This window comes from Mus pahari, chromosome X (genome assembly GCF_900095145.1).
Source record: "Mus pahari chromosome X, PAHARI_EIJ_v1.1, whole genome shotgun sequence".
Classification (NCBI taxonomy): domain Eukaryota; kingdom Metazoa; phylum Chordata; class Mammalia; order Rodentia; family Muridae; genus Mus; species Mus pahari.
In genome coordinates, this window is record NC_034613.1 from 15,198,764 (window position 1) to 15,224,020 (window position 25,257).

General features: G+C 34.4%; 1 protein-coding gene across 8 annotated transcripts in view; it reads right to left on the bottom strand.

Moving 5' to 3' along the window:
* Klhl13 (kelch like family member 13) overlaps window positions 1–25,257 on the bottom strand; it is a 143,181-nt gene that overhangs the window by 5,966 nt on the left and 111,958 nt on the right. For all 8 annotated transcript variants that reach the window (XM_021187581.2, XM_029534309.1, XM_029534310.1 and 5 more), the window contains 4 exons: window positions 22,108–22,240; window positions 21,357–21,553; window positions 9,578–10,373; window positions 2,265–2,378 (listed from right to left, as the gene is read on the bottom strand). In XM_021187581.2, the coding sequence (XP_021043240.1) occupies window positions 2,265–2,378; window positions 9,578–10,373; window positions 21,357–21,553; window positions 22,108–22,240 (1,240 nt within the window). The remainder of the gene's footprint in view (window positions 1–2,264; window positions 2,379–9,577; window positions 10,374–21,356; window positions 21,554–22,107; window positions 22,241–25,257) is intronic.

Here is a 25,257-nt window from a genome sequence, read left to right on the forward strand (position 1 = left end):
TATTTTGACTTCTTCCTTTCCAATTTGTATTCCTTTCATCTCCTTTTGTTGTCTAATTGCTCTGGCTAGGACTTCAAGTACTATATTGAATAGGTAGGGAGAGAGTGGGCAGCATTGTCTAGTCCCTGATTTTAGTGGGATTGCCGTGAGTTTCTCTCCATTTAGTTTGACGTTGGCTACTGGTTTGCTGTAGATTGCTTTTATTATGTTTAGGTATGGGCCTTGAATTCCTGATCTTCCCAAGACTTTTATCATGAAGGGCTGTTGGATTTTGTCAAATGCTTTCTCAGCATCTAATGAGATGATCATGTGGATTTTGTCTTTGAGTTAGTTTATATAGTGGATATGTCCATATATTAAATCATTCTTGCATCCATGGAATTAAGTCTACTTGATCATGATGGATGTTAGTTTTGATGTGTTCTCGGATTTGGTTTGAGAGAATTTTATTGAGTATTTTGCATGGATAATCATAAGAGAAATTGGTCTGAAGTTGTCTTTCTTTATTGGGTCTTTGTGTGGTTTAGGTATNAGAGTAATTGTGGCTTCATAGAATCAATTGGGTAGAGTACCTTCTGTATCTATTTTGTGAAATAGTTTGAGCAGAATTGGAATTAGGTCTTTGAAGGTCTGATAGAACTCTGCACTAAACCCATCTGGTCCTGGGCTCTTTTGATTGGGAGACTATAAACTACTGTTTCTATTTCTTTAGGGGATATGGGACTGTTTAGATCATTAATCTTTTCCTGATTTAACTTTGGTACTTGGTAGCTGTCTATAAAATTTTCCATTTCATCCAAGTTTTCCAGTTTTGTTGAGTATAGGCTTTTGTAATAGGATCTGATGTTTTTTTTTGATTTCCTTATATTTTGTTGTTATGTCTCCCTTTTAATTTCTGATCTTGTTAATTAGGATACTGTCCCTGTACCCTCTAGTTAGTCTGGCTAAGGGTTTATCTATCTTTTTGATTTTCTCAAAGAACCAGCTCTTGGTTTGGTTGATTCTTTGAATAATTCTTTTTGTTTTCACTTTGTTGATTTCAGCCCTGAGTTTGATTATTACCTGCAGTCTACTCCTCTTGGGTGAATTTGCTTCCTTTTGTTCTGGAGCTTTTAGGTATGTTGTCAAGCTGCTAGTGTATGCTCTCTCTAGTTTCTTTTTGGTGGCACTTAGAGCTATGAATTTTCCTCTTAAGACTGCTTTCTTTGTGTCCCATAAGTTTGGGTATGTTGTGGATTCATTTCATTAAACTCTCAACAGTCTTTAATTTATTTCTGTATTTCTTCCTTGATCAAGGTATCATTGAGTAGATTGTTGTTCAGCTTCCATGTGTATGTGGGCTTTCTATTATTTATGTTGCTATTGAAGATCAGCCTTAGTCTGTTGTGATCTGATAGGGTGCATGGGATTATTTCAATAGTTTTGTATCTGTTGAGGCCTGTTTTGTGACTGATTATATAGTCAATTTTGGAGAAGGTACCATGAGGTGCTGAGAAGAAGGTATATCCTTTTGTTTTAGGATAAAATGTTCTAAAGATATCTGTTAAATCCATTTGGTTCATACCTTCTATTAGTTTGATTATGTGTCTGTTTAGTTTCTATTTCCAGGATCTGTCCTGGAATTTTCATATAAAAGTATCTCTGCATATAATGGCACCACAGTCGAATCCCTATTGTAATATTAAAGGAATAATATACCTGTTTTGTTATGTACATTATATATAATGCATTACACTTAAAGATTAGTATGTATGTTTTATTTCCTAATATGGCTTAGCCAAATTTTAAGTCAAACAAATGATTACTGCATGTAAATAGAGTTTACTAGAATACAGAGTAATGGGACTTACATTAAAAATGAACTAGAGATAAATGCTTTCTAATTTCTCATACATTATACATCTATAACTGAATTGGTTTGGTGCTAGATTATAGAATACTCAAATTATTCATACAAAAATATACACATAAAAGTCTTCTGAAAATATAAATATATTTTTACTATTTTTCCCAGAAATTGTTATTATTACTCGCACTATATGGAAAGATCATATTCAGTAGGAGAAGAAGCATCTAGCTCTACAGGGACTTGATTTACCAGGGTGGGAGATACCCATGGGAGGCCTCCACTCTCTTAGAGGAAAAGGGGAGGGGATGGGGAAGGATTTGGAAGGAAGGACAGTGATCAGGATGTAAAGTGAATAAATAAATTAATTAAAAAGAAATAACCATTATTATGATAAGTTCACAGGATAGTTGTCTACCTGAAATATACATCACTCCTCCATACACAGTTCCAGCATGGCCATAGTGAGGTTCATTCATTTTGGCAACATAGGTCCATTCATTTGTTCTCGGATTATAACATTCCACAGTAGCTGTTGAAAAACAAAAGGAAAAGAAATGCAATCATATTTTAATCTCAAGTTTTATTTTATTTCAGTATAATAATAATAATAATAATAATATAATCTCTGGAAAGCATAATATGAGTCCTTAGAGGGCATCTTATAATTTTTGAGACAATTAAAATGAAACATTAAGAGATATTATATTAGGCTAGATTATATAAATTTCTAAAACAACTATAAAAGTCACTAAGAATTTTTTCTACCATCTGTTTTTCACTTTTTATTTTGATATTTCTCAAATTTCTTTGCTCTAAAAATACAGGAAAAGATAAAAAAAAATCACAAAGAAAGAAGAACACATCAAGTCTGAATACCTATTTTTGACATAGTGTACAGGAACAAACATCACTGTCTGCAAAACCTATTATACAGCTGAATCTGAGGTTATAATTACTGGCTGATTTATTTCCTACACATTTCACTATGGCAAGTGCTACAACCAATACCACCATTCTTAACCCAAAGATGATTGGCAATAATGTGTTAATTTCTTTATTAAGTGGACTTGATATCAGTAATCAATTTGTCATCTTCAACACAAAGTACTTTGGACAAGTGACCTCAGTTACTTAAGTATCTTTCAATCTACCCTGTTGGAAACCTCAAGATCAGAACAATAGCAGTCCAGACAGATTAAATAAATGTTTCCTTTTACAAGGAAAGAAACAAATATACTGTAGACTGGCATGAAGCATGAAGATGTACTGGAAAGATTCAGATTTACTACAGATACTGCAAAAGCAAACCAAATTCTTTGTTTCCCTCAACCCTGTCTTTTCAACTGACAAAACCACAACACTATGCAGGGAAGCACGGTGGCAACCTCAACATAAAATGTGCTTTATGACATAGTTTTTACTTTAGGATACAGCTCTAGGCAGTGACATAAGTCTAAGGTTTAGCAACTTTAACCCAAAGGCAATCCTAACTGAGAGTAAACCTTTGAAGCACATTCTCTACTTATTAAGCACAGGCAAATATGGGGATATAGAAGCAATTTTGTTTGTGCTCTCTGGAGTAATTTCGTTTATTCCATCAGTTCACTTATGCTCCTCCCATCATGACTATGCATTAGCAATTTACATCCTTCAAGTCTTTTCCTTTTCCACATACTTCATGTTTTTTTTTTTAATTTCAAAATCTTTTGCTATTCTCATTCTGATTTATTCTCTTGATGTCCTATATGAGGCTGTGGAGTTTTTAATGGGTACCTAATAATGATGTATTTATACCATACAGTATGATGTTCTGATATGTGTATACATCTATGATGGCCAAATCAGTATAATTGGTATATCTATCATTTCAAGTACATCTTGCTTTTTATTTTGCAATGCTTTTTAAAATACTCTTTTCTAGTTGCTTTTAGCATGACTATCATCTGACAAGCAAAACACAGATTGCACGCTATTCTTTCTCCTCCATTTTTGTCTCATATATAGAGGGACTTAATGTACCGAGTGGCATGTGATATTAGAAAGTAATAAATGGACAAACTTTCTATTAAAAAGCAATCTAACCTCACATTGTAACAGAAGGGGGATTAAAAAAACGACTTCCAGGTATCATTATCTTCATCTAGTTCAAGCCAGAAAGAGACCCGACTAGCTATATGCTTCTCTTAATGCAACATTTTTTCCATTGAACTTTGAAATTTCTCCATTATAACTGTCCTTTTCTATATCTAATCCACCTGTCTAGATGCAGTTTCCATTATTTTCCTCTTATTCTTTTTATGGTGGGGTTAGAGATTGAATAGCTAATCATGGTGGTTGTTAACATTCCCCTGTATGAAAAGATAATGCCATTCTTGTATTAGTATATTAATTGCGTTTTTTTCTAATAGGAATTGTAAGACCCATCCATAGTTTCCCATGCAGTAACCTTGCAGTGCAAGATGGAAATTCATCTCACTAACTATATGATAGCTCCTCAACCCTGAGCATCCTGGGTCATCAATCACCTTTATATTTTTCAGTTCCTTAGCTTTATTGTCAACTTTTAAAGTTCTTCTGTGTCCCACTGTTTTTATTAGAGAAATCAGTAGCATTCATTAGGAACAGAAAATGCAGCTGATTCAAAATCTGATGTGTAGATTCTTGTTTCGGTTTTTCACATTTGTGCAATAATCAAATACAGATTGGTATTGATGCATTTGACAAGCAGGGGAGGGCAAAGGCAGCAAAAGGCAAGGTGCTTGAGCCGTAAGGTGATGGTTACAGATGTAAGCACCAAGTGAAATGCAGGGCAGGCGTCAGGAAACTTCAGTCTCTGTCAAATCCAGTCTCCCAAATCCATGCCCATTTCTCTATGCCCCACGATACAGCAAGATGAATAGCATAGCATTTTTTAAAGGCTGGAAAAAATTAACCAAAGTACTATTCTGCATCATAAAAATTATATGAAATTACAATTTCAGTGGTCATGAATAAAGTTTTATTGGAGCTGAGGCCCAATTGTTTATGGACTATCTACAATTACTTTTCTTCTACAAGAGAGGGGCTCATTAGCTGCACTGGTGAATTAATACCTCAAAAGTCATGACTAGAATTTTTGAGGCTTTATAGAAGTTCCCTGACTACTAAACTAGAGACTCAAATTCAGTGCTCTAAGGCTCTGGTGTAGAAATTAGAAACCCTTCAATTTCATAACTATAATTAGGATGCTTATTTCATCTGTCTGAGGGATCCTCATTATTCAGATTATTTTATCAAGGTCTGAAGAGATGGCTCAGCAGTTAAGATGGCTGCTCTTCCCGAGGTCGTGAGTTCAATTCCCAGCAACCACATGGTGGCTCACAACCATCTGTAATGGGATCCAGTGCCCTCATCAGGTATGTCTGAAGACAGCTATAGTGTACTCATATACAAAAAAAAAAAAAAATTAAAAAGAGATAGAGATAATGTGGTACTTACTCTAGATCTAGAATTTGTTTACTAATCAACAAAACCCCAAATCCATTAAAGGGTACAGGGGTTCATTTAATACATTTTAGCAATTTTGTTGTCTATTTATTTGAACATTTTTCTGCTATTCCAGCATTTGAAAACTTGTTTATTTGATATATAATTGCACTGAAAGGATCTGAGCCATTATAGTCTTCTTCAAAATAGAAACCCACAATGGAAGGCTGATTTCATAATGATATTACATTTTTAAAAGGTTAAGCAGAAAAATGTGGCAGCTCCTATACACTTTTCCTATTTTCCTGTTGCAACCAATATCAAGGAGAGCAAAATACCAAAGAATTACATTACAGAAATAAGTCTTTTTATTTTATTTTATTTTATTTTATTTTATTTTATTTTATTTATTTATTACTATTTTCTTTATTTACATTTTGCTATAGACTTAGATTATTCCCCTTAAGGCCCTCATATACTCCATGAGAAAATTTGAAAAGGTCCAGTATATTAAATTAATATATCATGTCTTAACAAAGGTTGTCACTGTTTTCCTTTTATAACTACATAAGATTAATGGATATTGTACATATGAAGATTTCATGATGTACTGGAACCAATCAATGAACCTGTTAAATTATTAAGCTACTTTCCCCATCAATCCCTGTTTCTTGCCATGCTCTATCCATCACCTTCTCTATTTCAGTAGGCATGTGCGCATGGAAATCTAATGAGTTAAAAAGAGGATGCTCTGGGTTTGGGGATTTAGCTCAGTGGTTGAGTGTTGCCTAGCAAGCACAAGGCCCTGGGTTCAGTCCTCAGCTCTGGAAAAATAAAGCAAAAAAAAAAAAAAAAAAAAAAAAAAAAGGATGCTTCTTTATAGGAAGAGATGCTAGCAAGTCTATATATCGGGAATTAAAAACAAACAAACAAATAATAAGCCCCCTTCAGTCGTGTGTGTGTGTGTGTGTGTGTGTGTGTGTGTGTGTGTGTGTGTGTGTAAGACTTTCTGTAGAGCTCTTTTTTGTTCTACAAAAACATGGGCAGAAAACTACATAGTGCAACCAATACAAATTCTGTTTGGATTTATATAAATAAATTATCTATTAATGGATAAGATTCAGAAGAATTCACTGTGTTCACTGGGAAGAGAAATCAAGGATGGTTACAAGTTTTGCTACCTCAACAAAATGGAACGCAGCATGCTATGCTAAGGTGGCATACTCGCCACCTTCTACAGTTGTTAGGGTCAGAAAATGAGTGAAGTCTCTTGATTTTAGTCTTGTACAATGATTCTTTCTAGCCTGAAGTCTTTCTTGGAATCAAGACTCTCAATTTGAATCACTTAGTATGTCAATCATGTAATTTTAAAAATTCTATATATTGTACCTTAAACTATTTAGTAAAACATGTTTTTGACAGTGATACTATTTAGGAAGTAATCAACTCCTATAAAAGTTTATGAATGGTTTTAATTTTGTGATTTATACATGATGGAAGTTCTCTCTCATTTGCTTTCTATTTGTTTTTTGAGACAGTTTTTGTGCATACCTGGTTGTCCTGGAACTTGCTCTGTATATCAGGCTGGCCTCAAACTCAAGAGATCTGCTTGCCTCTGTCTGGTACTAAATGTGTGCACTAACATGCCCAGCTAAGGGAGATCTCTTAAAATGGGATGAAATATCATGAAGTGATCTATAATTAGAATTAGAGCAGCCTTATCACAAGGAGGTTTAGGATCTCTACTGCAATCAGACAAACAGTTGTTAAAAAATGTGGTTTGTGAAATAAGATTAAAATCAGCCAATAGCATCTCAGGAAGAAGATGATGATGATGGTGATGATGATGATGATAATAATAATAATTATAATAATAGTAAATTTTAAAGTAAGTATCTATCCTTAGCTTAACCTTTATGAAACCTTTTTAAAGTCAGAGTATCATTACATGGGCCAGATTGGCCTTGAACTCAGATTTCTCTGCCTCAGCCTGTCAAGTGCAAAAAATTCAGGTATGTACCATTAGGCCTAGTGATAGTCTAGTAGTGCCTATAGGCAGTGCCAATAGATGTATTTTTAATTTTACTCTCTTTTTGGAGTAAAGTATAATTACATCTTTTTTCTATTTCCATTTCTTCCCTCCAACCTATCCCACATACCCCATCTTGATCTCAAATTTATGGCCTTTATTTTTTAATCAGTAGTGTGTGTGTGTGTGTGTGTGTGTGTGTGTGTGTGTGTGTGTGTGTGTGCAACTTTCTCTAACTAGGGGTACAGATCATGTTCAAGGTAGCCTATTCCTATGCTATTTGGCCAATGCACTCACTTATTTCTTGTTCTTACCTAGACACGACATAGGAAAACAGAGAACACAGGGATGCATGAGAAAAATAGAAGCCTCTAGATTCTTAGTTTTATATAATGATTTTCCATGGCTTAAAGAGTATATTTTCCCCAAAATAATATTCCTAATTAATATTAGGGACAGGATAATGAAAAATAAGTGGCTGAATATTCATTCAGAGCACTAAGAAAGAGACCCATGCCATGTAAGAAGAGATGTTTCAAAATGACCACCAACTGCTTCCTAGAATTCTGTCAATTTTTGAAGACTATCTTTATGGTAGTTACCATTTCAGTAAACCACAAAATTATCACTTGTACTTTCTAGGCATTTTCAGATGTCATACACTTAAAATAGTACAATAGCATGAAGATAATATGTGTAGCTAAACTAAGAAGTCCTAAAATGTCAATTTTATGCTAAGAGCATGAGTATCTCATGCTTTTAGAAATCTGACTATTGAAAGGAACTGGAAAACCTATGTAGTTAATGATAATGCCTTCTAGGTCCCCCAGATCTGCAAAGCTTGGCTCCAGAAAAACTTTCATAACTCCAAGTGGAGAAATCAGATAGAAAAGATGAGTAACATCAAGGCCATGCTACCATCAAGAAAGTGTTCTATATATAGGAAAGTAAAAAGTGGGGAAGTAGTTCTTCTCTCCAATAAATAGCTCAATCTAAAAGACTACTAAAGTCTCTAATTTCTTACAATACTAGGAGAACAAGAATCTTAGAAATAGCCTAAATTTATTTAAAGCCATGACAGATGATAAAGAGTTTGAGACACTGGCCATCTCAAGGATTCTATGTAGAACCAAAGTGCTAAATTAAGGCTAGTGACTGGAGAATACTTCAGAGTAGTACCATGTTCGAATACCACATACAATGCTCTGAGTTTGAGATTCAACACTGGGATGGCAACAACAACAAGTAACAGGTAAAAATCAACCATACAACTTCAAACCAACAATGACTCTTTCTAGACACTTTCCAAATAAAGAATGTATTGTTGGTAATTTTAAAAGACTAAACAATAATAGTGGTGATAGATATAAAATGAATTAGCCCTAGCATTCATTATAGTAAAAATATATTATTCACACTTAATCTAAAATAGATCTTATGGGATTGATTTATATATAGACAAAATATTTATGTGAAAATACATTCATGACCAATGTTTAATTAGGAAGACAAAAGAAGTATACTGTGGTGAAACCTGTCTGATATTTCAGTAAGAGTAATTTTAAAAACTAATAGAGATCTTAATTTTCATAGTTAATAAACCGTGCCTAATACTGAATGAACTGTACATTGATACTGTGTGGTCACTATTAGATATCAATTCTGGAAATGAGGAAATAAGAACCAAGCCTTTGTAAAAGAAGGATTTTAAGTAGCATAGCTTTTTTTTTTTTTTTTGAGACATGGTTTCTCTGTGTAGCCCTGGCTGGCCTGGAACTCACTCTGTAGACCAGGCTGGCCTTGAATTCAGAAATTCGCCTGCCTCTGCCTCCTAAGTGCTGAGATTAAAGACATGCACCACCACTGCCCAGCAGCTTGTGGGTTTTTAATAGTGGAGAATAAAGAATGATGTCAAACTTCTATCAAGACTCTATTAGAATATAAATTACTTGAATATATATTCCAATTGATCTTTCAATATGAAAATTATATCTATATGTGTTATATCAAATTCAGCAAACTATATATTAGTTATAGTTTGGACCTTGGCTAATATTTTATGCAGAAATGAATCATACAAATGATCTTTGATATTTTCTTGGAAAAATTGTTTACAAAGGAAACCCTAGCCATATTTTTATCTTTAAATTTTTAGAACTGTTTATTTTGTTACCAACAACAAATTTCTGAATAAAGAAAAATATCATATGTGTAATATAAGAAGAGAGACTTACGTAGTTCTCCAGCTGCATTTCGTCCACCAACTGCATACAGAAATCCTTTGAGGGCACTTAGGTGGAAGAAGGTGCGCTTTTCATTTAAAGATGCAACTTGGATCCATTTGTTGTATCGAGGATCAAATCTAAACACTGTATCGACAGCGGTTTTTCCTTTTGTGTCATAATTACTCTGCCCACCAACAACGTAGAGAAAATTTCCGATGACAGCAATGCCATGCTGGTATCTTGGAGCATCCATGGGGGCTAGAGATTTCCACTCGTGGGTCTTTTCATCATACATGCGCAATTCTTTACTGACGACAAGCTGCTGTCTCAGGACTCCTCCGAGTGTAACCAAACGAGTGGTGTCAGACCGAATGGCAGTCCTGTCTGACTGCATAACTGGCTGCATAAATGGCATCATTTGGTAATTGCTGGCTTCCAGAAGCAAATTGACGCAAGTATTGTCAGTTCTCATGAAATCCACGGTTTGCACATAATTAATGAGCTCCTGTGGTGTCATCAGCGGAAAACGTATGTTCTTCATTAGTTTTGCAGCAACGTCCATTCTAGGTTCTTCCAGGCGAAGCCAGCGACAGGTAGCTTTGAAGAGGTCAAGTTCGGTGCAGCGCTTAAGGCTGTTGCTGGACAGGACAAAGGCAAGACGCTCAAAGGGAAGCTTCAGGAACTCCCCAGTGCTCAGTAATGCAGCAAAATTCTTTAAGACGAAGCTGTTGACATATTTATCCACTTCTGTCAGATGGTAGGTGTTGGCAATCCGTCCAACTTCAACACAATTATCCAAAGTGACCTAAGAATCCAATAAAAAAATTCAAACATGAAAACAAGAAAATTCTGGACATCTACATTTTGATCACAAAAACTCTTATTTCAGAGGAAGAATGCTTTGTAAAATCCATATAAGTGCAAACAAAAATTCTTATTTAAGTGTACATAAGTATAAAGACGATACAAAAAACCTCCACCTGGTTCAGCAAAAATGATGAGTAAACAAAACCAAAAAGCTCTTAACCTAAGACAACATTTCAATTGATTATGTCCAAAATAATTTTTCCATCCTCAAAAATTATTCACCTAAATACTGATGAAATTTTTGCTAGATGAAAAACTTAGGAAAAATTGTATGTTACTCAATTACAGTCAAGTCAACTTCGTCTTGATTGTTCAAAATAGCACATATAATTAGCAGGTCACAAAACAGAAAAAAAATGTCTACTGTATAATTCTTTGACTTCCGTTTTCTATGGAGGTGTCATTTGTTACTATCCTTCATATGGATTCTTTTCAAAGTTAGTGTTCACAAGAAATGAGTTAATAGCACAGTTGCTTCTTGTACAAAGTTATTTTACATATATTTATTCATAAATGTAAGTTAGAGAATGTGTTGATGGCAGGAAGAATGTATCTATATTAAAACCCACACAGGATGAATTTGGGGGATCTATTGTTCATATCTCGGCAGCGTAACTTTCCTTAGTTTTTCTGTTAGTACTAACACACTCTAGCACTAGTGATAATTGAAACGAGCCCAGAATAATGTTCCTAAAGCACAAACTTAAATATGCCTTAAAGTAGAAAGTGAACAAAGGGGAGAAGTGATTCAAGTGGCCCTTCCTTCCTTGGCAGGAGCACTTTGCAGTGTTCTAATAACTGATAGGTCAAAATGAGAAACAGGAAAATACAATCAGCAAACATAATACAAGGTAAAACCATAAAACAAGTCCACCACACAAATACTTCTATGTGTGTATACAACATGAAAACAGGAAAAAGGATCAATGTGTGCGTGTGTTTCTTAACTTATGTCACAGTGTATTAACAACGTGTAACATAAAATTCATCAATGCATTGTTAACCTCATAACTGCAATGCTAAGGCATGTGTTATACGGTTAAGAAAAAACTGAACAATCCTTCTATTGTTGTTTCACTTAAAAGATGAAGTGAAGGGCTAGAGATTTAGCTCATGGCTAAATCATGGCAAAAGCCATTAGTTCCACCCCCAGTGCTGAAAACAAAAGCTAAAAGCATTATTCCTTTGCATAAAATAACTCAGTTAGATATTATAACAGTAAAAAATATAAGACTGGCGAACAAATACTTTCATAGATATATTTCTCAAAAAAATTTGCATTTTTTTTCTGTTATTTGTTCTATTTCATTTTAATAACTTGTTTTTAATTCATTAAAATCTGTTCTTACTCAAGTTTCCTACAGGTACACAATTCACATTGATAATTCTCCTTCCAACTTCTCTTATCTTCTTGTTACCCCTGTCGACTCCTGTTGTCTCTCCACATATCTTTTTGTGGCTTGTGGAGTTTAACAAAGGTCTGGGTTTTACCAGGGGCTTCTGTGTGAGCATGGGTTTTGAGCTATCTATTTGAGCCTAGAGTACTCAGCAGTGCGTAGAGAACTGATGGCAATGTTTCCCCTAAGAAAACTGATTTGATGATCATAAAAATCATCAAAATGTCTCATTGCTTACTTTATTTGATAGTTATATATTTAAAACACCTAAAATAAACTAGCAGAAAATAAGGAAAATAACAGTAATGCACGGATTAATAATGTACCAATACCTTTGATTTCTAATACTAAATGTATTTTAATCCTATTTTAGAAGTGGCAGATTGATGTGTCAAAAAAACCTTCAGTTGCATTGAATAGAGTTATAGCCATATTTGATTACCCAGATGGCACTAGGTGGAAGGCATTATTATTTAGGGTGATGAATCTGCTTTCCTAGCATGTAAAAAGTGAAGATAATTTGTGCTCTTGGAAATATTTACTAGTAGGGATAAGCAAGTATTTATGACAGCACAAAATTCTCAAAGATGACCATTTCTGTCATTATTATATGACTACTAACGAAATCAACAAAGAATGGACAGTTAAGATCACCAGCTATTACAAATTAATTAGTTAAAAATTAAATATAAATTTATTGCATGTGGAGTGTGATGATATATGCCTGTGATTCTAGCATCTGAGAAGTAGAAGTAGGTTGCTCACAAGCTCATGGTTAGCCTGAGCTACCAAATGAGATCCCCATCTCCTGAACAAGGATGAAAACATCTGAATAGAAATAAAATAGCCAACAATCAAGATTTAAAAAATAAGATGCTAACATAAGTGGTTAGCAGAGCCTGGCATCCTGGTGTGCAACTATAATCCCACTACATGCATATCTGTGGACTAGTAGGATTGCCATGAGTTTGAGGCCAGCCTGGGGTGGAGTTAGACCATGTCTCAAAAACTAGTGATGATGATGACTATAATGGTGATGATGATAATAAAGAAACAGGATTAGGATATTTTATTCTCTTCCACCACCCTGGCCTTGTCTTCAATAATATCCAATTAGATAAACATTACTAATATGTCAGGAGAAACAAAACAAGTACCTTTTCCATAGGGGCATTTGGAGATTATCTTCTAGTTATCAGTAAACCATATACATGGATGCAAAGGGTTGGAAAAGACTTGGATGGGACATCTACTCAATACAAATAACTCCTACCTTTAAAATAATGCTAGAGAGTTTTTGATAACCTTCAGAATTGTCATCTTCTTTAGAAAAGGACTATTTTCTATAGCCTCTAAACTACAGGCACTACACTGTGGGCATACAAGCAAAGTTAAGATCTACTAAAATCAGTATTAAAAATATTCAAGATGCAATAACAGAATGTAGTATTTATTAGGACAGAAAATTACTAGAACCCTATTAAAAGTAAATGGAAGACAGGGGAAGTGTGTATTGGGAAATTAATTTTCATCAGATATCTTTAGAATATAGGGATAAAAGTTGAAGTCTCAAGGAATAGTTGACAAAATAAACTGACTAAAGCTGATGGCAAACAGGAAATAATTTTACCAAAGTTCAGGACTACTTTATTCTCTTTCTCTCTGACCCACTTCTTAGTCCCAATTCCTAGTATTGTCTCAGGTAGACAATCTAGATGTTTACATCAGGTATTATGCTAGAAATGGATACAGGCAATAACATGTAATGTAATTTACATGTGATAGATACCCTTATACATTCAATGATATTTAAAGATTATTTTAAGAAGACTTCAAGTAGAAATAATTATAATTTCATCACAGTTTATTGAATTTCATCTGAAAGTCTGGCCAGAATCCCCAAGAAACTGATTTACAAAAGAAGTGAGTTCAGACAGGATTACTTCATTTAAAATGTCTGCACACACTGTGGCTTCTCTTTATATCATATAAATCTTCTACATTTTAAAAAGACTGAACAATAAAACATGAGAAATTCATCACCCACATCTAGGCACTTCTAAGATTGTTCTTCAAAATTTTACTTTTATTTCTTTGACATATATTATTATTTTTTAATTCAAACTTTCAAGCCATCCCAAAAAACAGTTCACACACTACTTGTGTACTCATTAACATGCTAGTTCTTGTTGCTGCTGCAGATTCAAATGAATTTTGGCTGCACCCAAACACCTTCATTAATATAATTTAATGATTCAAGGGCACATTTGATTAGAAATCTCTGGTGTTATTTTGTTATAAAGAAATAGTGTTGCTGGGCAGTGGTGGTGTAAGCCTTTAATCCCAGCACTTGAGAGGCAGAGGCAGGGGGATTATCTGAGTTCTAGGCCAGCCTGGTCTACAAAGTGAGTGCCAGGACAGCCAGGGCCACACAGGGAAACCCTGTCTTGAAAAAAACCAAAAAAAAAAAAAAAAAAAAAAAAAAAAAAAAAAAAAAAAAAAAAAAAAAGAAAAGAAAAGAAAAGAAATAGTGTTATATAACACAAAGAAATCCTGGTACAGATTAAACAAATGGATACCTGCTTTTATACTTGCAAGGGAAAAAGCAGAGACTAAAACAAACAAAACAAATCTGAAAATTTCAACTATCCCTCAACCACATTATAGAAATAATATACCTTCTAAGTGAGAACTCGCTCCACACACTTAGAGATGAAGTAAAGCTCTTTACTAAAGAAAACTTCTGGTTGACTGTGGCTAATGTCCAAATAAGAATCGAAACCCAAAGAATTCATTAGATTTTAAACACCTTAGGCTTATGCATTTCATATATGCTGCTGTCATTCTTAAATCTCTTTTTGAGTTCTAACCCCAGGTTACACTTGGGCAATTTAAATAGATACTATAAGTCTGGCCACTTAGGCCGATATACACAACAAAGATTTTGAATATTGCCAGAATTATTTTAAGTATTCCAGTGTTGTTCTCCTAGAAATAATTGTTACTAAGGAATCATCTTATCAGGCAGAATTGTATTTTCCTGGTAAGAGAACAAAGGATTAATGGCAGACCTGGGCTTACTTAATGGTGGTTTAACCCTATCTTGTCTGTCTGCCCCAGCTGTCCCTTAGAGGTATGTCTTTCTAATGGCTGGTTTCAAGTCAGTGCTATCTCTTTTGTTATAAGAATCAAAGCCTAATGGCTGACCAAGGCCTATCAATTCTAATGAGTAAACATACACATCCCAGCACATCCTAAAGTTTGAAACTCTCTAACATGCCTGTTAAGCATGCCACTTATCTTTGGGGTGTTTTAGAGGCAGTACTCCCTTAGCTAAATTCCACTTGTGTGACTTAATGTTTCCTGAGCAAATGTATTAGTAAGTCCTTTATAATACCAATTCTACCACTTCAGCTTCTTCTACATCACCCACTCCACACATTAAATTTGACTTAGTGCTTTCTAGTTTGTGTGAAACCCAGCCCAAAGATGAGTTCAACCAACTTGAAAAATAGAAGCATATGCAATCAAGCAATTAAAAATGGGAGCAGAAGATGTAACACACATTTCTAGCCAGAATCCCTGCATAGGGACAGAACACATTTGAAGACAAAAGCTAAAGAACATTCAGGTAAGAACAAAGGGATAATTAAAATATGTATAAAACAACTAAAGAACAAATCCAATTATAGACAAAAGGTCTAAAATGTACAAACGATGGATAAATATATCAAGCAATTTCCAACATTCTTAGCTGAGATCAATAAATATATCAAACAACATTTTTAGCCATCAAGGCATGCAAATCAAACTGTTACAGGTCCAAGAGAAATCAAGATACTCTAAGAAGAGTCATTTATATTTCTCAACCTATCAGATTTTTGAAACAACAGACCCCAGCTCCCCAAATGGAAATTTCTCCAGGAATCTCATGCTGGGAGAAAACAAAAGCCCAAGAAAGAAGGGGAATTTAACTCCAGGAAAAAGACTGAAGACCAGATAGCCATAGATCTAAAGAGGGCTACATTGATTGGGACTACATAAATGTGCTCTCTATTTAAGTGAGACTTGGGGTGGGGAGACTTGAGGGATCTCTTTGTCTCATTCCCAATGTGGCTACATTGAATACATCTCCTTTACACTTTAGTCTGACTATTGAAAACCTGTGGCCACACCTAGTTTTGGGCACAAGATGTAACCCCAAGTTCAATAACAAAACTACCTCAAGATTCTATTTCACCCTACTCAGAATAGCAAACAGGAAAACAAATGACAAACAAAAGCTGGCAAGGATGGGGTTGGATGAGGAGAGGAACTCGAAGACTTCTGGTGGGAATATACAGTAACTAGTTCCACTACCCCAGAAGTCACTGTAGATATGCTTCAAAAACTAAAAGATGGAAGTTTCTTTAAAGACCAGCTATATACCCAAGGCAATCTATGTTACATACCACAGAGATGCATGTTCATTCATTTGTACTCCAGCACTATTCACAATAGCCATGATAGGGAATCAGCATATATGTACATCAACAGATAGACAGATGAAAAAAGCAATGATACTGGAGGATATTGTGCAAAGTGAAACAAGCCAAAGAAAGACAAATATTCGTTTCCTATTATATGTGGAAGGTGAAATTGAAAAATATTGTACTTAATATGCATATATAAAATAATGAAAATAATTTATTTATTCTGTAGTATATATTCTCAACATTTATACACTACACACACACACACACACACACACGGATATATTATTCCATATATATATATATATATATATATATATATATATATATATCCATCAATTCCAAGGATCGTATTTCAGCAACCTAGTATTGAACAGGTTTATATTGTAGATAAGCCTATTATTTTATTATTATTCATAATTAACTTTGCAGAGAAAATAGTAGATGACAAATATTTCAAACTAAAAAAATTAAATGAATGAAAATCTTGATCTAAGTCTGTTTGTAAATTGAGGAATTGCTACAAAATATTATAGTGATATGATGTCATAGAGACAAATAACTAATTAAATTAATTGTTTTATTCAAAAGATTGCGCTGTGTGTGTATGTTACACAAATGTGTGTGTGCGTGTGTGTGCGTGTGTGTGCGTGTNTGTGTGTGTGTGTGTGTTTTACATGAATGTATGTATGTACACAGTATGCATTTGTAGTTCCTGTTGAGGCCAGAAGAGATCCCCTGGAACTGTAGTTTCATTGGTTGTGCTGGAAGACAAGCTGGGGCTCTTAACCAGTAAGCCATTTCTCCAGCCCTTTACTTTTATTTTTTAGTGATAGAAATGAAGACAGCTTATTAAAGAAGAGAACAAGAGTGTGCTAGAGGCCTGGGGCAGGAGGTAGGCTCAAAAGCCCTAATGTAATATCTTTAAAGTATGTGACTAAAAACAAGATAATTTCCCATTACCTTCTGAACATATAAAGATACTTTTTTTAACTTTATAAATAATTTTATCTATTCTGATTTATAGACTTAATCATCAGTAGGTTATGTTCATTTCAGTGTTCTCTTTCCTATAACAACAAAGAAAATGATAGAGCAATAACAAAATTCCCAGATCCCATAAAACAATACTAATTATTACCCTAAGAGAAAAGCAATAGTCTTAAAGGATGATGAAATTAGACAGAAGGTTGATATTCTTCTACTGAGCCTCAGGCTGTGTTACACAAAGGTGGAATTCTAACATGAAAGTGAATTTGTTATATTTAAAGATATCATTTAGAACTGCTGCACAAATTCCTTCTGGATCTCATTTGGCCAATTCACATTTTACTAGCCACCATTCTTCATCTACTTTCATGATTAAGAATTAAAAGCAATGTTTCTTTTCAAAGCTCCAACTTGATTAGTGCTTCAGTTATTTGAGCAATAACTTCAATACTTCATTAAAAACATGAAGCCTATTTCTGCCTAAGCATTTTGTTTCAGCACACAGTTTTTAAAACATAGGATCATTTTTAATAAGAAACTACCCATAATAGCTTAACTCAGGAAACAATGAAAAAAAATCCTCCTATGTGAAATAGTCATAGTATTTTGAAACTTGATGTTCTAAGTAGAAAAACCCAACAGGAATATTGCTTTTCCTATTTCACTTTTACTTGCTGAGAAAGGAGAAATGATTTAAAGCTAAATAGTGTTTCCACTAAGAAACACAATGCGTCAGGAAAAAAAAAAAAAAAGATCCTGGGACTAACAATCTCCTAATTTTCTAAAACATAAGAGCACACAGACACATCACAGTAAGCAAGAGGAATTATAAACAAGGTAGAATGATGTTCAGAAAAAGGTTGCATCTACTAGAAGTTCACAGGAAAGAAATTCTGAGAAGTGGCCAAAGAATGAACAAGTAAATATCACTAATGTGAAGCTTCCTCAGTACATAGGGGGCAGCTTGTCTGCTGAAGCTATTGAGAATGAATAACATGAGCCAAACGTGGTGGCGCACGCCTTTAATCCCAGCACTCGGGAGGCAGAGGCAGGTGAATTTCTGAGTTTGAGGCTAGCCTGGTCTACAGAGTGAGTTCCAGGACAGCCAGGGCTACACAGAGAAACCCTGTCTCGAAACACCACCACCAACAAAAAAGAATGAATAACATAATCTTGGAAAGAATATTAAGTGTTCATGATAATGAAGGCATCTCAAGGTTATAAACTTTAGCTACAGCAAGTATTTCAAACACATTAATAACTTCTGAATTACTAGAATTTTTCAAATATCAAATCACTATCATTCCATCTCTAAATAAAACTTTTTAAATCGTTATCTTGAAAAATTCATCTGGACTAATCTTATAGGACTATAATAACATTAAATTTAGTTGAGTGTGGTAGTTCAGGCTTTTAATCCCAGCACTTAGGAGGCAGAGGCAGATCTCTGTTGCATGTGAGGCCAGCCTAGCCTGGTCTAAACTGAGTCTTATAGGTCAGCCAAGGGTACAGAGTGAGACCCTGTCTAAAAAATGTATGTACATATAAAAATATATACACATTATCTCTGTGTCTCTGTGTCTGACTCTCTCTCTCTCTCTCTCTCTCTCTCTCTCTCTCTCTCTCACACACACACACACACACACACACACACACACACACATACACACACTAAATTTGGTCATCTTCTTTCAGAAAAAGTAATTGATCAAAATATCTGAAGTTATAAACATGAAACTTTTGTTAGATAATAGGTCAATATGCTTCTTGTTAACCACTATCTCTACCGAAATCATAGCACTTTCCCTAGTTGGTTTAGAGGTAAGTATGTGTTGCTCAGCTCAGTGGGAAGTGATATAAAAGGGTCTGCAACCATAAGATGTAAAGGCTACTACAAAAAAATTAATTCTTGAACTTGTGAAATTGTGACAATACATTCAATACAATCACAGTTTACTTGAAGCCGTCACATGGTGTTAGTAACAAGAAGCTAGGGGAAAATAGTTGTTAATACTATGGGATTGACATAATGAGATTAAAATGACATTTGGTATACAGATTTAGTAATGTTGGCAAACAGTCCCATGAGAGATTAATAAACTTAATTTAGACTATTTGGTAGTAATGATACAAGTCAATAATATACTTCCGTATTGTCATAAAACCTTTAAAATAGCTATTAACTGAAAATTTTACAAGTAATTATGATAGTCATTTGAGTACTCTAAAATGGTAATAAATATATTAAAAACAGCTTTCAATAGTATAATTAAATGAGCATTGGCAGACTTATAAAGCTTGTAATTTTAAGTGTTCTTTTTTAATATGCTTAAAGTTTTTATTTTAATTTGAATTGACACATATATTACTTATACAAATTTACTGGTACATAGTGATGTTTATATATGTATGCTGTGTAATAATTAGAGTAATTAACATACCCATGATCTTAACCATTCATAATTTCTTCATTGTAACAACATTTAAAATACTCTTTTAGAGCTATTTTGAAGTATATGAAACATTTTTAGAAATTTATTCTACTGTGCTATTATAGAATACCAGAATACTCCTATGTAACTCTATTTTTGTACCTACTAACAAGTTTCTCCATAAACCTCATTTAACACGACATTCCTTGGAGTCTGGTAACTACTATATTCCTCATATGAGTGTGAACACATTTTCCTATGTGTGACTTATTTCACTCAATATAATATACCCTAAGCTTATCCTTGTTAACTGTAAAGGATAGAAATGCATTCTTTTCTTCATTCTATTGTGTACTTATATTTTTGTTATTGATTTACTTGTTGATAAGAAGCATCTTATTAATATAGAAATTAGGTGATGTTTTCCCAAAATTTAGTATTTTAAGGAAGAGTTCATGTTCAAAAGTCTTAAGAGGCCAAGGAGCAATTTACTAATATTAAAGTTGACAGTTAAAACAAATTATAGGAAAATATATTATCTATCAAAGAGTGAACTAGAAAGTTCACTATTATCTTAATTTTAATCACAAAACCAGGCCCCAGGAACTATAGAAATCTTGTTATCTCTGAATAAGCCAGAGAGTTTCCTGAAGTAAAATTAAGGGTCCTGACTAAAATAAATCAGTATCTGTAGGAACAGAGTAACTGTTATACAGTTCATTGATTAGTTGATATAGGGATAACCACTCTTCAGCATGATACGTTCTAAAGACTAAAGATTCATGTCTTTGCAAGTTTGCACTTAACTGCTAGTTCTTAAGTCCCCATATTCAAAGAAGAGAAAAAAAAAGCCAAGCCTGCTTAAACAGAATGCTAGAAACTCAAATTAGCTTTCTGTGCAATTCTTTTTTTTTTTTTTCTACTTTTTTTATTAGATACTTTCTTTATTTACATTTCAAATGCTATCCCAAGAGTTCCCTATACCCTCCCCCAGCGCCTGCTCCCCTAACCACCCACTCCCACTTCTTGGCCCTGGCCTTCCCCTGTACTGGGGCATATAAAGTTTGCAAGACCAAGGGGCCTCTCTTCCCAATGATGGCCGATTAGGCCATCTTCTGCTACATATGCAGCTAGAGACACAAGCTCTGGGGGTACTGGTTATTCCATATTGTTGTTCTATCTATAGGGTTGCAGACCCCTTCAGCACCTTGGGTTCTTTCTCTACCTCCTCTATTGGGGGCCCTGTGTTCCATCCTATAGATGACTGTGAGCATCCACTTCTGTATTTGCCAGGCACTTCTGTGCAATTCTATACAAGAAGTCTACTGTATAAAATTAAGTCAAGTGTATAAAATCAATGAAATAATTTTAAGTTAAAGTATATGAATTATTTAACAAGTTAAGGTACATACTTTTATCAAAAATTATTAGTATTCCACATCATCTGACTATAGAAAAGGCTTTTGTTGAATGATTCCACTTTATAAAATTCACTGGTTTTATTTTCCATTAACTTCTACACCACATGTTATACAGCATCTTTTTCTGATGATGAGCTATACAATTGAGCTGTTCTCTAACTCTACATGAGCATGTATGACAAGAAAAATAAAATATAATAACATCTTACCCCAGATATGAGAAATACTTTGCAGAAGTCTAAAACCGGAAGAATCTGAAGAAAGCTGGCGGCTTCCAGTGTGTCTTGAAGGGTGTCCATGTTAAGAGAAAGCTTTGCAGTATAGATGAAATCAATAATTTTCCTTAGACCCACTCTGCTCACGCCATGAAGCTTAATGCACATCAACTCTTGTTCTTTCATTCCACCTTAAATGAAAAGATAGTCAGTTAAATGGAGGTGGATCATTAAGGTCAAACTTGGTTCTGCTGGTAATTAGATGCAGCAAAATCAAGGGAAAGTCTTATTCCAAATAAGCAGCCATTCCACAGTTTTCCTTTTGTACATTTTTCCAGTTAAAAGGACACTTGAAGAAATTCTATCTATACTAACAGAGATCATATATAATAAAAGTGCTTTCAAATGGTCTGTCATTTCATATCTTTTGATGGATTAAAGACCATATTATAGAAGCACAGAGTCTGTGATTGTCCTCTCAGATATTTTTAAAAAGGCTATGAAGTAGAACAGATGGTAAAAAACATGACTTGAACAGCACCACACACAACTACACAGATTAGTGAATATTTCTTTTGAAAGTGTTTTTTAGAATGACAAAGAGTAAAATACTGGATTTTGAGTTTGAAATTATATATGTATAACATACATTGTATGTGTATTATATTAGATATATACATACATACACACACAGAGATGTCTCCAATTTATTAATGCGAGCACAGAGTGTCAAAAGCCAACCTACCTGTGAACATAGCTTTGAAGTAGTCACTAGCAGATGCCATCATGACTCTGTGCACAGGGTAAGCATCATCCGTATCACCTGGCATCAGTGTCACGTCACAAAGCAATCCATCAAGCCGAAGCTGGTCAAAGCCCTGTAACAAGCATAGGAGTGAGTTGAGTAAGGAATGGAAAAAACACTTACAATCTCTGTGTGCTAAACTTATGCTTACAAGGTCACACATCGTGAGTATTTTGGAAATAGAGCCAAGAGAGTTCTCAAAAAGAAAAAAAAAAACACTGCTTTATTTATATATCTATAGATTTAACCGCATGAAAAATAAGACTATTAAGGCTAATTTACATTAAGAACAAACAGGGTAAGCATGTGAAATCACTTACTGAGAGATCTATTTTTCCCTAATTGGAGGGAAAAAAAAGGTGACCATTTACACTTCTGTTTTTCCCACACATGAAATAAAAATCTTCGACCTTCCAGAATTGCTTTCCATAATCACATGGATATTAGTGCTGTAAACTTTAATAGATTATATTGCATTTTGATGACTTCCCCCCCCTTGAGACAAAGAGGGAGAGGGTATTTATCTGTATCAAGTGCAAGGCTGGGGTTCATTTTATCATCTGAATTGTTTATCCTCTCAGAGAATTAAGGATTATACTTTAAATATTCCAATACTCAGCTTACTGCTGCTGCTGTTTGGCCAATTATCTTTCAAGTCAAAGATTTAATTATCTTTGATAAAAGGAATGTAGGGAGTCCCAATAGGAGACTTAATTGTCTCCAAAGGCTTAAAGGATTAGCACAGAATGAACAGGCTAGCCCCTACAGGGGGGTAGGAAGGACAGGCCCCAGTGAGAAGAGTACCTGTTGATTAACTCCTTCAGCTGCCCTGCAACCAGGGCAGTTGCCTCTACCCCTGTCTCTACTCTTAGGAGAATGAAATGCTTTGATTTCAAGGGGCAGTTTCCACAATGTATGTGTATCACACATGTTTTACAAAATGAATTATATAATTTACTTTATTAAAAATAATGAACAGAGTCATAAAAAACTGCTAAAAGGGATACAGAAGTAGATAATGAAGCAAAAAGAAAGACTGTGACAGGCTCAATCTGTACTTTCAAAGAAATGATTCATTATAAAGCAAAATGGGTGATAGAAAGTGATATAAATCACTCTCTAAGATTATAATAAGCTAACAGATATAAAAAAACAGTAAAAACAGATATACGTGATTACTTGATTTCAAAACCTCAAATAAAGTCATGTTTCACAGATTTATGAAACAACTTAAGAACCCAAAAGGTATAATTTACTAAGAATACAATTCTAAAAACATTGATTCCACACATAGGTATAATATAAACCACAATCTAAACTTCCCATTATAATTTTAAAATTACTTTTGAAAGTAAATATGTGGTTTAATAGAATTGAAACTTCAGAGAGGTTATCTGATCCAACCATTGCTCCTCTAGAGAGAGAAAAATACTCCCATGTTATATGTATACTTTAGAACAGAAGTACATATTTGTGTATCTCCACAAATGAATTGCATATTTTTGCTCACAGTTACAAAACTTTTCATAAACAGCCCTGTCCTTTGCCAATGTAAACACCATTAAACCCAACATCTGCAACTCATTCCTTGCCTTTCTTATTCAGAAATGCAGAAATAAAAGAATAGCAATGCATTTTGCCAAAGCAATGTCCACTTGGAAAAATTGTTCTCATTCTTTTAAGACAGGAACTGACCCTTACTATTCATTTAAGCAGTAAAATGTGCAGTAAGTCTATGGCATATGCCTTTAAAATTCAGTGAGTGTCTGTCCATAAGCACTGAATGAGCACACTGCTGTGGTGATAAGACTCACTCAGCTGAGAAGAAGCCCAGGAAGTTTAAGGAACAGTACTTTTGAATTCACCAAAGTTTTTCCATATCCTTGGTCAAAAGTTAGGTTGGCTCTACTTCATTCAGAAGCTATCAAATAGTACTTTAACATCATGTAAGCATGATGGGGAGAACACTAGCCTTTTGTCCTATTAACCTGGAACTCGAAACCTAGCTTTTCTCAAGAAAAGAATTAGAATGTGTTTAAAGTCCTTGCTTGTGAAAGAATTGTAAAGGTTTAAAATTAGAAAAAAATGGAATTAAGCCAGTGTTTAAGGAGAAAAGGTTGGATCCAATGGCTTAGCGTGTTTACCCTTTCTTCATCAAATAATTTTGAAGTAAAAAGTTTATAAATATATATTTTTTAAAAATCAAGACACATAAGGATAAATCCTGGTGTAGTGGCACATGGCTATATAACAGAAGAGCTTTGTATCTCAGTGTGCAATGACAAACTTTATTCTATTCCATTTCAGTACATACCACTGCACTTTGATGGTCTTACATTTGAAATTACAATTGATGCAACAATGAACTTCCTATGAAAGAAAGGTCCCATTCCTTAACATCTGCACAGATCAGAGACGTCATCCTCATCACAAAGTAAATATTTTGGCATTCACTCATACTACCATGAAAAACTCAACCCTTTCTTAGTACAAGTTGGTATCATAAAAGGCCTTTGAATCTGCTTTCAATATATTTATTTTTTGTTCTCATTCTTACACTCATTTCTTTTTAACTCTTTCAATTTTGAGGATTTCTTATCCAAGTGCTAGATTTGCATCATGTTTACCCCATTCCCTCCCCTGTTTTTCCCCTACTCACTTTCTCTTAACACACACACACACACACACACACACACACTCCCCACACTCACACTACTGAGTCCATTTATAACAATTCTGGTGTTTGGGGCTGTATCACTTGGGATTGTATCTATCAGAGGGACTGTCTGTGGAAAGACTGAGTCTCTCTCTCCCAGCATCCAGTGATTGCTTATATTTATTCATCTAGACATGGGGCCTTGTGAGAATTCCCCCACCTACACTGGAATGTCAACTAATGCTGCTATTATGCAGGTCTTGTTTAGGCAGCCATATTGTTGAGATTCATGGGTATAGCTTCTGTCCCTTTGAGATAGAAGACATTATCTTGAAGAGGACACCTAGGTTCTGTAGCTCTTACAACCTTCCTATCCTCTCTTCTGTAAATTTCCCGGAGCCTTTGGTGTAGGGCTCGGATTGAAACTGTATCAA